At 42.9% G+C, this 12,351-nt stretch overlaps 1 protein-coding gene across 1 annotated transcript; it reads left to right on the top strand.

The window, feature by feature from the left end:
* The first annotated feature begins 1,437 nt into the window (after positions 1 to 1,437).
* cited4b (Cbp/p300-interacting transactivator, with Glu/Asp-rich carboxy-terminal domain, 4b) lies at positions 1,438 to 3,903 on the top strand. The gene is made up of 2 exons (XM_015950112.3): positions 1,438 to 1,631; positions 2,336 to 3,903. The coding sequence occupies exon 2, from the start codon at positions 2,341 to 2,343 to the stop codon at positions 3,097 to 3,099; it is 759 nt and encodes a 252-aa protein (XP_015805598.1). The 5' UTR covers positions 1,438 to 1,631; positions 2,336 to 2,340; the 3' UTR covers positions 3,100 to 3,903.
* Positions 3,904 to 12,351: the final 8,448 nt, after the last annotated feature.

Here is a 12,351-nt window from a genome sequence, read left to right as displayed (position 1 = left end):
TTTGCAGCTGCAGGCAAGAGGCTGTTGTCCTAAAGTGAGCAATCAGGAGTGCATCTGAGGAGTGGCTGGGCAAACACACACACACACCAACAAACACATGCTCGGACACGCAGGGACAAGCGTGCATCTACAGTCACGTAAAACGCATAAATGAGCCGAGCTTGCGTCCATCTACAGCTGTAGTCAGCGCTGCTGCTTACAAACTGGGTGGCTCAGAATAGCACAGAGGCTACATTCCTCTGCCCTCCCTCCACTGCCTTGCTATGAGAACACACAGCAGACAGGGGTTGCATGGACCAAGAGTGATCTAAGATGAACATAAACTATCTACTCCTTTTTAAAGTACCGATTTAAATGTGATAAACAACATTATTTAGACAGCCAAGTTCACTTTCACCGGCCACACCCAGGCCTGGCTACAGTCAGATCTGTCAAATTAAAATATCACTTCAGTAGAACCTGTCTGACTACATGTAGGCTAAAAGATCTCAAAAAGAAGCACACCATGCCCTGTAAAGGACCCCAGAACAACACCCTAAAACTGTAGGCTTGATTTACTTAAGGCTAAGGTCGAAGGTCATGATTTAACAATATGAAAGAAGCCCAGCAACATTCTGAAAAAGCATTTCAGAATAAAAGTTCAAAATGTTAAATATAGTGGTGGCGGTGGTGTTATGATCTTATGATCTGAAGAAATTATTTTGGATGCAAACATGGGCTCAAGACCAAAACATCTTGCTGACCAAAAAACAAACAAACAAAAAAAAAAAACACTGAACACATTTTCCAGAACCTTTTGTGGACTTCTGTCGGTAGAGAAAAATATTTTGTAATGTGTGTTCCATTTTACCCAGACATAAAATTGGAAAAGAACACCATACTCAGTCAAAAATGGTGCTGTTCACGCTGGAAAACCCATCAATTCAGCTGAAATAAAACAGATAAGGCAAATATTCCTCCGCAGCAATGTGGAAGACTCATCACCAGTTATCACAAATGCTTGATCACATTCCGAGGTTGACACAACCAATTATTAAAGTTAGAGGTCAATTACTTCTGGTTTGAATAGCTTTTAATCCCCTTGGAAATAAAATGATAATTTTAGAACTTTTTTTTTTTAACTCATGTCATATTTATTGTTATTAAAATGTATTTCTTGATCTGAAACATTTCAGTGAAACTGAGAAACCCGAAAGAAACGATCAAAAAGTAAACACGTAAACAATCATTATTCAGAGATAAATTGTTTGGTGGGGTGATTTAAATTCACACCCGTGTCCCAAATCTGGCCCGGCCCCCTTCTCTCTACGCCCGTGCACAATTATATTAAACAGGGCCAATAGGAACAAAGAAGCGACAGGACGGAGGCTCCGCCTCTCCCTGACTGCCTTCCTCTCAGCTCTTTACATGTACATAATCCCTGAGCTGACCCAGAAAATAGGCAGTCGTTTCAAGATCTGATGCGGTAGTCTTTGTGCGCGCCGTCCCCGCTCGAGCATGAACCCCGCGGAACACGCACCACTCTAATCCCGAGGAGCTTCGCCTCGCACAGGATAAGTGTTTTTGGGCAAAGGAAGAAGACGGAGCCGAAAGCAAAGTCGCGCAACTTTGTGAAAACGCAGCGGACACGGGTGAGCGATTTGGATCGGCTTGGTTTGTTGGAGGAAAACGGCTCTTTCTGCTCCGCCGTGGTCTCCTGCTGCTGCTGCTCCCATTGTTTGCACGCTCTTGCTAAAGACGAGTGAAAGGTGTTATCGCAGCGTTTTAAACGTCCGTGTCGAATTTAAAGCAGGATAAAAAAGCAGCGTCGCGGGCGGAGGAGGGCAGCAGGAGCGTGGTGTGTTTAATTGCACGCCTTCCTTGTTGGTATTGTGGTGATTCGGCTGTTGGGGAGATGTTGCATGATGTCAGTGGTCTTTGTTGCAACCTTACGTGCGTAAAGATGTTCCAGATCTCGCCACTTCAGCTGCTGTGCTGCACCAGGTCCTAATGTTTCCCCCTCATCTTGTTTTTCTGGATTTTATTGCGCCTAAACTGATAAACGCTCTCTGTTTGTTAACCTGTAATTTCCACCTGGGCGTCCTTGCTTTGGCACAAAGAGGGGAGGGTTTTGTATTTATTTATTAGGATCCGTGAGATTTTCTGTTTTAAACGCGATTTTTGAGTCACGTGTAGAATGAACTTGTGATTGGAGGTGTTTCCTAGGTTTGTAAAGTATCTGAGAAATGTGAACAAAAATCTCGTGGCCATTGTTTACCTACACCAGTTTGAAACTGGTTCAGATGGATCTTCTCTTTACTTTGTCCTGACTGCTTCTGCTTTCTGCCCTATGCAGGAGGCATGGCGGATCATCTGATGATGCCCATGAATCACAGCTCAGCAGGCGCCAGTCTCCACGGTTACAGGATGGGCATGAATGGCGGCCTGCAGGCAGGTCATCAGCAGCATGCCAACCAGCAGGGCATGCGGGCGCTTCCCAATGGCCAGATGATGCATTATGGCCAGCAGGCCAACATGGAGACGACCATGAGGCAACGGCAAGGCATGGTGGGCGGGTCCATGAATGGACAGCTCAACGGGGCTCAGATGGCTCACCATCAGATGACCTCTGGTAGCATGATGTATAATGGGCCTCAGCAGCAGCAGCACCAACAACAACACCACCCTCAGCAGCAGCAACATCACATGCATCCACAACAGCACCAGCAACAAGCGCAGCACGCGCAGCAGCAACAACAGCAGTTCATGAACGGAGGACTGACATCCCAGCAACTCATGGCCAGCATGCAGCTGCAGAAACTCAACACCCAGTACCACGGACACCCACTGGGACCAATGGGTGGGAACCACATGGGGCCAACAGCCCAGTACCGCATGAACCCAGCTCAGCTGGCTAGCATGCAGCACATGGCTGGTCCCGCGCTAGCCTTGAATGGGATGGACGCGGACATGATTGACGAGGATGTCCTCACGTCTCTAGTTATGGAACTGGGGTTGGATCGGGTGCAGGAGCTACCAGAACTCTTCCTGGGCCAGAACGAGTTTGACTTTATCTCGGACTTCGTTAGCAAACAGCAGCCCAGCGCTGTTAGCTGCTGAAAGGATCTTACATCATTACGGGCCACAAAAGGAGAACGTCCAGAGTGGATGAAGAAGAGGCGACGGCTTTGGTTTTTGTACGAGCACAGACCCGTGCAGAACTCTGGATATCCACCGCAAACACCGCGTCTGAGTCTCTGTTTCTTCTTCGGCTGGATTTAAAGCATCTTGGCTTGTTTTAGTATTTTCTGGACATGGATGTAACAAAGAAATGCTAAAATTCCTACAAGCCGCGCTGAACAACTCAGTGACACTATATAGCTTCTAAGTCCGGACTCCATGACAGTTTACCAGTAAACAGGTGTATTTATTTATTCCTATCTGAGAAAACTGATATTCAAATGAACCACCTTCTGTTACGGGATCCAACTTGTTCCTTTTATCCTTTTCCTGAGAGTAGGTTTTTGGAGAGAAATACTAAATTTATGTTCTCTGGTCATGGTTTTTGGCTTTGTAATGAAGTTAGCTTGGATGACATCTACAGGAACAATAGATTTCTTTTTTTTTATGACAAAAGTACAATGTTGTCTTATTTCAATGGGAGCGTCATCCCAACTTTAAAAAACTTTTTAAAAACGCGACGTTCTCAATTTCAGAAAAGATAATTACTGCTTGTACTGTATGAAGCTGTATGACTCCAACATGTCCACACTGTTGTGTTCTCTTGGAGATGTAGAACCGCCTTAATCACGCAGATCTTTTATTTATTGGTTGTTTATATTGTCCCTTTTTTTGTGGTTGAGATTGAGGGGGGTTTCTTTGTGAAAGGGGTTTTGAGGATCAATAAAAATGGCCTGGATAGAAGTGTGGCCTGATTTTCCATTCATTGCGTAGCTCTTTCCCCCCAGGCTCTGAAAGCAAGCTAACTGCTTTGGTGAAGGGAAATCTCGGTTTTCTTTCACGTCTGGGATGAGAACGTTAAAAACCGATGTGATGTTATGATATTTAGGAAGGGTATGCCTTAGGAAAGCCATGTTTCTTATTTACCATTATCATCTCGGAGTTTGTACCACTGAAAACAATACAATTTATTATTGGAGGGTTTATTTTTTTTTTGTCGTCAGCATTTTATCTGATATGTTCTACAGTGAAATTCAACATAAATAATATTTTGACAGGTTTTACTTGGTGAAAATGTTACAAAAACTATTATATAAACCACTTAAAGGTGCAATTTGTAAGAATTATTCTGTGAAATATCCACAACACAGTCCAATGTCTCAATCGTGTTGGAAGGAAGGTTTCATTCACAGTCAACTGTCAGGTTTTATCCTTTCAAAGAACGACATAGTTACTGTTTACGCTCCGAGTTTGTGAGGCTGCCGAATCTGCAGCGAACCAACGCGGGAGCGCAGGTATTTGCAATTAGGCACCCAAAAAACTCCAGTTGTTTAATGAACCAAATTCAGTAAACAGGAGCGACCTAGAAGTTATTTCTTGTACCGCTAAGAAGCCACAGCATCTTTTGGTTTACTTTGGCTACAGGCTAACATTGAGCTAACAATGCATGTCTCCTCATTGCTTGACTTCCAGAATCTTCTGCTGCTGATGCGTAACTGGCAAAAGCCATGAAACTCGGGGACACCAGTGAGAAAGAAATATTTTTGCTTAAAAAATGAACTGCAGTAACCACATTTGGCCACAAGATGTCGTTCCTACAAACTGCACCTTTAATACAATAAATATATAAACTTTATGCAAAAAGAGAGGAATATTTGTGTTTAGGTTATTTCTTTGTTATGACGGTGCCTCTTGGTTAAACATGTACATAGTGTAGCTTGCTGGCAGCACAATAACAAAATGTTGGAAGAGATTTCGGGATGTTTTTGGGGAGTTAATCCTACATGGTTATGCTGTGTTGCTTATTCCACAAATTTACAATCCATACAAGTTGAATCTCTTGATAAAGACTACCTATCAGGCTTTTATTTTTTGCCAAGAAACATCAGAATCAGAAAACTTTATTGGCCCCCCATCAACCAATGCCTGTAAAAGAAAGAATTAATAAAAGAAAATATGCAGAACTTGAGGAGTTTTGTCGAAACTCGGCACAATGACCAAAAGAAACGGTACCTTGATTTAAGTAGTTTTACATTTTTAAACCCTAACATGAACACAGAACAAGCAAAAGCTGACTGTGAGTCGTTAGCAGTGACTCAACAAATGGCCGAGACTATTTCCAAGCAGCCCCTCACTAGTCTGCACTGTTGCCAGTTGGAGGAATAACACTGTTGTAATATAATTGCGTTCATTACGAAAAGAGGGTGCAGATTCTCTGTGGTGGCAGAGCTGTTGAATTGTTTTGTGACTCCAGGCTGTGAAAAATGCCTGATTGAGGTCACGTTGGGAATGCTATCAACACAGTTAGCATTCCACACCGTCAACAAAGGCGTCTTTAGCTGCATCATGAGTAACAAGGGGGAAATGAGAGCAGTGTTATAAAAATAGCGTGAGCTGATTGCTCAATTTTTAAGTCAGCTAGACTCTTAAAACACCCCCCCCCCCCCCCCCATCCCTAGGCTCTATTATCCACTTGCAGCGATGGTCGAAGTGCTCTGCTTCTAACGTGGTGTCGCCGGTGATGCAAATTGAAATATATTTGACTAAAAACAGGGATTGTTTCAAAGAATGATGACGAGCTTGAGGGTGTGTGTGTGTTTCCTGAGCTGTACTCTGACAAGAGAATGGCTCATAAGTAGGCCAACAGTCTCTGGCACGGCGCTCGGTGTCGGTTGCAAGTCCGTTTTGCTCTGTGCCAATCTGGTGAGATGGTCTTCTGATGTGTGGCACATGGGGCACGCTGTCACACACTTAATACTCCCGTCTCCTCATAAAGCTCATAATTGCACGTTTCTCTACGAGCTCCTTGTTTTGCCACAATTAAACACAGAGGTTTGATTGTAACTATAGAGAAGGATGGTTAAATATGCCAAACAACCGTGTTTGCTTTCCCAATCCCTTGTTTTGACTGCCGCTCACCTTACCGAGGCCGGTCTAGACGCAGGCTAAGCAGGGTGGGACGTTTACAGTTACTTCTGTTTTTCTTCTCTCGTTTTCAGCCCACCCACAGCAACCGCTCAAGACAACACAGTGTCTTCCTGTGGCAGCTCGACGTTTCCACCATAAAAAGCCACAGTCTGATAGACGAGCAAAGTGAAAGACAGAAGGGAGGAGAAAGAGAATGTGAGGATCTCTTCGGTTTACTACTAGAAATTAGCTGGAGGGATTTTCTTCAGCTCTACTTCTCGGGGATTTTTCTTTCTCTGGGTTTTTCCCACAAAATTTACACGATTCCTTTGTGAACCCTTCAGCGTACGTCACGCGAGGCATGTGAAAAACAGTTCGCTTTGCATCTCTCTTTCAAGGCCCTAAGATCTGAACATTTACAGCAGGTCCGTATCGAGTGCTGTCTAGTCTTCTTTCCAGGCACTGGTCCAGCTGGTGCCAAGCCCGAGCTCGCGTTAATCTCTGGCTCTGGCGCCAGAGACGGATAGGTGGTCATTTGCTATTGTCACACATGGCCGGGTCTTCACATGTACACACACATACAGAGAACCTGTGCACAACCTGATCAAACAGACTATCAGTGATGCCAGTGCGGAGTCAGGAGAGAAGATAGATTGTCTCATCTCTGCTCGTCGTGATCCCCTTTGCCTTTACCTGCAGCGTGTTGATGGTTTCACTCGAACACTGATGGTGTAAACGAGCGGTGAAGGAGCGTTAAGATGATGTAAATGGATTTTGTAACGTTCAAGACGGTGTTACTACACCAGAGTGGTTTATTTCATAACAGCGGCGAGGCAAATTTGCAGAGCAAGAAGCAACATGAGAAACAACAAGAGATTTAGTTCCATCAAAGGGGACATTTCTGTTAAGTGTGACTGCTGCGTGAAGGAGACACGTGTCAAAGCTTGTTTTTTTTAATTTTCATCAAGTGAATTATTTGCAGGCTTTCTTTGCCTGCTTTGCATGAACCTTGTGCAGGTTTGTGTTAGCAGGGGGTAAACAAACAGCAGCTCAGTGGACATGCTGCTCAAGCTGGACTTCCTGGTTTCCCAGCTGAGCAACCACCACGTGCTTCTTGCTTGACCTTTGGTCTGATTGCACAGTCTCCTTTGAAATTTTTAAAGACCAAGTGCACTTGTTCTTTCAATGCTTTGAGTCAATCTCTGTGGGGAAAACGCTCTGTCGGTTCTGTTTCAGGAACTAGAAGTGAGCCAAAGGAGAGGGGAGCAGAGGACGAGTCTTATTTCCTGATTTTCAGACATCTCGCTTCTGATTGGCTAGCAGCAACACAACTCCACCACTGTCTCCATTTGTTTTGCTTCATTGATGTTTTTTCTCCACAAATAACACAAGTCTGAAGGAGTTCTGCCGTGCTGTTGAGTTGCTAATGCTAACAGTTAGCTTCTACTAGCCAAGACGAGCTCTGCTCTCTCCTGGATGCTAAATGAACATCAGCCTATCCCGTCGTGAGCCAAGAAGAGTGAGTCCATGAATGTTAATTTAAAAAATGACGTACAATTGACTGGCTATTTCTAACCCGAGCGTTTCCTCGTCTATTTTATGTCAGAAGCTAATGCAGGAAATAGGGCTAAATAAGACTATTTTCATGTTCAGCCTGCATGTTAAACTCAGAGGGACGATCATATTTAAAAAAATAACAAGTAAAAACAGTTTAACAGTGAACTTGCTCTTTAAATATCACCTCTTCCTCCCTGGAGATGCATAATTTAACCAGTGTTGTTTTAGTTTTCCTAATGAATTCTGCAGAGGAGGCTTTTCAACGCTGGCCCTTTTGTTTCTGAGGCCTCCAGAGGTAAGTAGCTGATTCTAGCATGCCGGGGCAGGTGACATAGAGGTTGCTTAGTGACGAGCAACTCCTCCTCCATCCCCCTTACTGAAATCTGGGGTCGAGAGTGTTCTCAGCTCTTTGAAGTCAAAAGGAAAGGGTGTAAATAATTTATTTTCCAGCACGCAGCTGACACGTCTCAGTCAGGCTGCCTCGAGCACACCAAATGTGTCTGAGCAATGTTAGAAGTGGTAAAGCTTTAAAGGTTGTTTGACCCCAAAATGATTTAATCATCATAACGTTGCTCGACGCCAGTTCCAAACCAGTGTTTTCATTTTAAAACACAAGGAGGGACTTTTTAAACACACCTGAACAAAACTACAGAGATCGTCGTAAATCACCTTTTCTAGGACACGGTTAGAAACCCATTGGCTTCAAATGGTAGTTAAGCCTTACAGTTAAGGTTCACATCACATTCATGTGATACCCAGTGCCCTGTTCTATGTCCAAAGAGTTCTGGGAGGATGACAGAAAATTCAATGGCTTTGGCCTCCCAGCCATTGTGTTTACATTCAAAATTTGTCCCTTTAAGGAAATTGCGAAGACGTCAGTTCATCACATCCGTTTCGGAAGTGAGTGACATAACTAAAAGGTGTCCGCAGACATTAAAAAAATGTTTTATTCTGTTAAAGTACCCTGAGGTTTAAAGGTTGAATATGGAACAATTTAATACAAAGCTACATATTTTATAAAATAATTCCTCCACAGACATTTAAAGGTGTGCAGAATGAAGGTACAGTACTTCCTTTAAAATCTATATTTTAATAAAAATATGATAAGATATTTATTTTTGACGAGTTTGTGTTTACGTCTACCAGCCAGCAGAGGGCACCACTTCGGGTTGCCACATACGGTAAACAGTCCGCTCAACGCAGCGAGGTTTGCACTGTGGAGAATGGCGGACTCGGCATGTCAAGCAGCTGCTTCTGAGCTCAGAAAAGGCCGTCATCCTTCTCAGAAGAGGAGCAACCATAAAAGTGAGTTTAGGTGAAGCCTACAACAGATGAAAAACTTCACGAATCGGCCGCGAACCTGTTAACCCAACAGCTGGAAACTTTGTTCTGTTGTTGCAACTACAGCCTCCACACACTAGGTGTCGCTTTGGTGTTCATGTTCTATATTCAAACTTTAAAAGACTGAAGCGATGCCATGTGACGTTGAAAAGCAGCGTTCAATAACCAGAAGAAGCGCATATTTTTGCGGTGCTCTGGGTCAGGCGTTAAGAATTATGACGCGTTTTTCTGTGCTGCGTTCTTTTTTTCTCTTCCGCTTCACTAGCAAGTCTTCGAATCAACATCTGCTAATATCATTTCCTACTGAGTCACAAATAATCCACATAAGTTAAAGTTGCTATAGCGAATCTACAGAACAAGCTAGCTTTTTAAAGGAGACCACTGAGTCCACTGATGTCAGGCTCAGGGGGAGAGAGTTCCAGAGTCTGGGGGCCACAGCAGCAAATGATCTGTCACCTTTGGTCTTTAGCCTGGTGCTGCACAACCAGTAGGCTTTGATCACTGGACCTCAGGGACCTGCTGGGGGTGTAGGGACTAAGAAGATCACCAATGTAAGATGGTGCTTGTCCATGTAAGGCCCTATAGACCAGAACCAGGATCTTGAAATGAACCCTGAAGTTGACTGGCAACCAGGGAAGCTGGAAGAGAAGCGGGGTGATGCGAGTGTGCTTTGACGATTTGGTCAGAAGCCGAGCACAGGCATTCAGAAACACCTGCAGACCGTTGCTTCCTGAAATGGCCTGGAAAAAATTCTTTCTGGCAGGATTGGTGAAACGGAGACACGTGAATGCCGGTAAGGTTTGGTAAAATTCCTTTAAAGTTCTGATGGCAGGAACGGGTCTAACGGGTGAAACTTGAAAAATTAGAATATGATGCAAAAATCCATTTATTTCAGTAAATCTACTTAGACTGAGAAACCATTTAAAGGCTCAGGAACCCTTTGCAGGTGTTTCAAGTTGATTAGTGTGTGATACTTTGAGCTAGAATGTTGAACCTTTTCACAATATTCTACTTGTCAGAGATTTTAAACTTGGGGTTTTCATAAGCCATAATCATCACAATTACAGCAAATAAAGGCTTGAAACATCTGGCTTTGCATGCAATGAGTCTATCTCATAGATTAGTTTCACAAACTGATTTACTGAAACAAAAGAACTTTTGCACAATATTCTACTTTTTTGAGTTTCTCCTGTATATTTTGTTGTGTGGTCTACCCAGTTACTGCAAATGCAAATCATCCTTGTGACTATAATCCAGCATATTTACATCTGCTGTTGTTTGAATAAAAGTTCATTAATGTGCACTGTCCAATCAAATAAGTACAAACATGCATTAAGCTGTAAAAACTGAACACCTCAACTGCAACACAGACGATTCAAGCTGCATAAAATTAGCCTTGAGTCTCAAAAGCAAAACAGGGAGGTTTAAAATGTTTTGTACCTCTCCTGAACCCTTTGCGTAATTGCATTTGACCAGTTTAATGCCAGCTGGGAAATGATTTGGGCCGGCCCATGGGAGTGAGATTCATAGGGATGAAATAGATGGCAACGGTATTAGCACAGTTTATGTTCTGTCTTTGTGAGTAGGGCCTTAAGCCTTCTCGCTAATCTGGTGGTGGCAGAGGCAGGCACATGCTACCAAAGGCAGAGAAACCTGCTAAAGGATGTGGGTGGAGTTACTGCAACAGAGCAGGCATGTCCGGCGTTTTCCCGCAGGTGACACTTTAGAACAATCTAGCATCAGTGTTTGTGCCTTGCTTTGTTTAGTTACTGTTTAGTTACTGTTTAGTTTCCATGTTTAGTTACTGATCAACTTCACGTACGTACAGGTGGCTTATTTGACACATCAGTTTTCGTTCCTTGTTTTCGTTGAGTGCAATCCTTTGTTTGCACCTGTTGATAGGAGGTGCATGCTCTGTTGTAGGTAAGTAAAGTTTATTTATATAGAACTGGTCACTGTTGTGTGATCAACAGTTTCCTCAGAGCACAATCCCTCCATTTGATGGCCCTCCTCTGCATGCAGGGTGTAGTCAAAGTTTCAACACAGCTCATACACGTCAATAACAACCGAAAACTCCTGGAATTCTGTTGTGGCTTTTGGTTTTGGTGTGCCAGCTCAAGATTAGCGGCCCTCATTTGGCCACACCTTTGAAAACTTGCTGAAGGTGCCCCTGATAGCTGATCATTTAACCCTTAGAAGTGATTCTGGACTGAAAAGTTGGACATTAAAATGCAAATAAATAAAAAGACCTAAAATCAATAATATGTTGAATGTAATCAATGTTGCAGCTAAAGTTCAGTCTCATCAGACCGGTTCTTCAGCTCTCTTATTGTTCAGTTTTGATGATCCTGCCTGAATTGTAGCCTCAGTTTCCTGTTAGCTGATCTGTGTGGTCTTTTTTATTATTTATTTATTTTTTTATTTCATTCAAAATAAAAACAAATAAAGCATATAAACAATAAGAAATACATAACAAAAATCAAATTTGAGCGAAAAGGAGCAGAATGAAGAAAAACATCTTATAATTTCTGCCCCCTTTTCCAGAAGAAATAATCAGTTTATATATAATTACCATTTGTCAGACACACAAACAGATTCATTTTAAACTTTTTCCTGTTCTAAATTTCAGTGCGATCATGATCATTGATTTAATTTACATTTTCATAATTATTTAGTACACTCAATTTGGTACATTTTTTGAATATATTACATGACAGAGTTTTTTTAATTTCCCTTTTAAGGTTATTCCATAATTTAACATCATTTACAGCAGGGGCGGATTTAGGACTGAAGAAGATCCGGGGCTTAACACACACACACACACACACACACACACACACACACACACACGTGACACGTGACACGCACTAGTCAACATCATATATATTTGTCTTGTACCACATATCTTTTAATCTGAAGCTACATAATAAGCATTTTCAGGGCAGAGTATTGTTCCTGTTAGTGTTTAGTGTGAGATGATGGTAAATATTCCCTTTCTTTCTCCATCAACTTTACCTGATAGTAAGCTAACTTTAGGCAAACCAGCAGCACAACAAATATTTTCAAATAAGACTCACAAACCTGAGTCAACACCAGTCTCATCAGAGCTGGGGTTCTGGTGCGGTACTTTTGGTCTAAAAAATGTCCTTATGTCCATCTTCACTCATGCGTTTCAGGCAGAGACTGTAGAAGAAGCCGGTGGAGGCTCAGGCAGGCTGTATACAAACTACTGCCAGCTGCTCCCTCTCTGTTGGACTTTGGTACTGCATGTTACCTCCACGATTTAGATCCGGGGCTTTTCATAAAACATTCGGGGCCCAAGTAGCCGGGCCTAACGCCGCCCCTGATTTACAGATATATTCCTTTCCTTAATTTTAGTTCTAAATC

This window comes from Nothobranchius furzeri, chromosome 5 (assembly GCF_043380555.1).
Source record: "Nothobranchius furzeri strain GRZ-AD chromosome 5, NfurGRZ-RIMD1, whole genome shotgun sequence".
NCBI classification, from domain to species: domain Eukaryota; kingdom Metazoa; phylum Chordata; class Actinopteri; order Cyprinodontiformes; family Nothobranchiidae; genus Nothobranchius; species Nothobranchius furzeri.
This window is presented reverse-complemented; position numbering and strand designations above follow the sequence as displayed.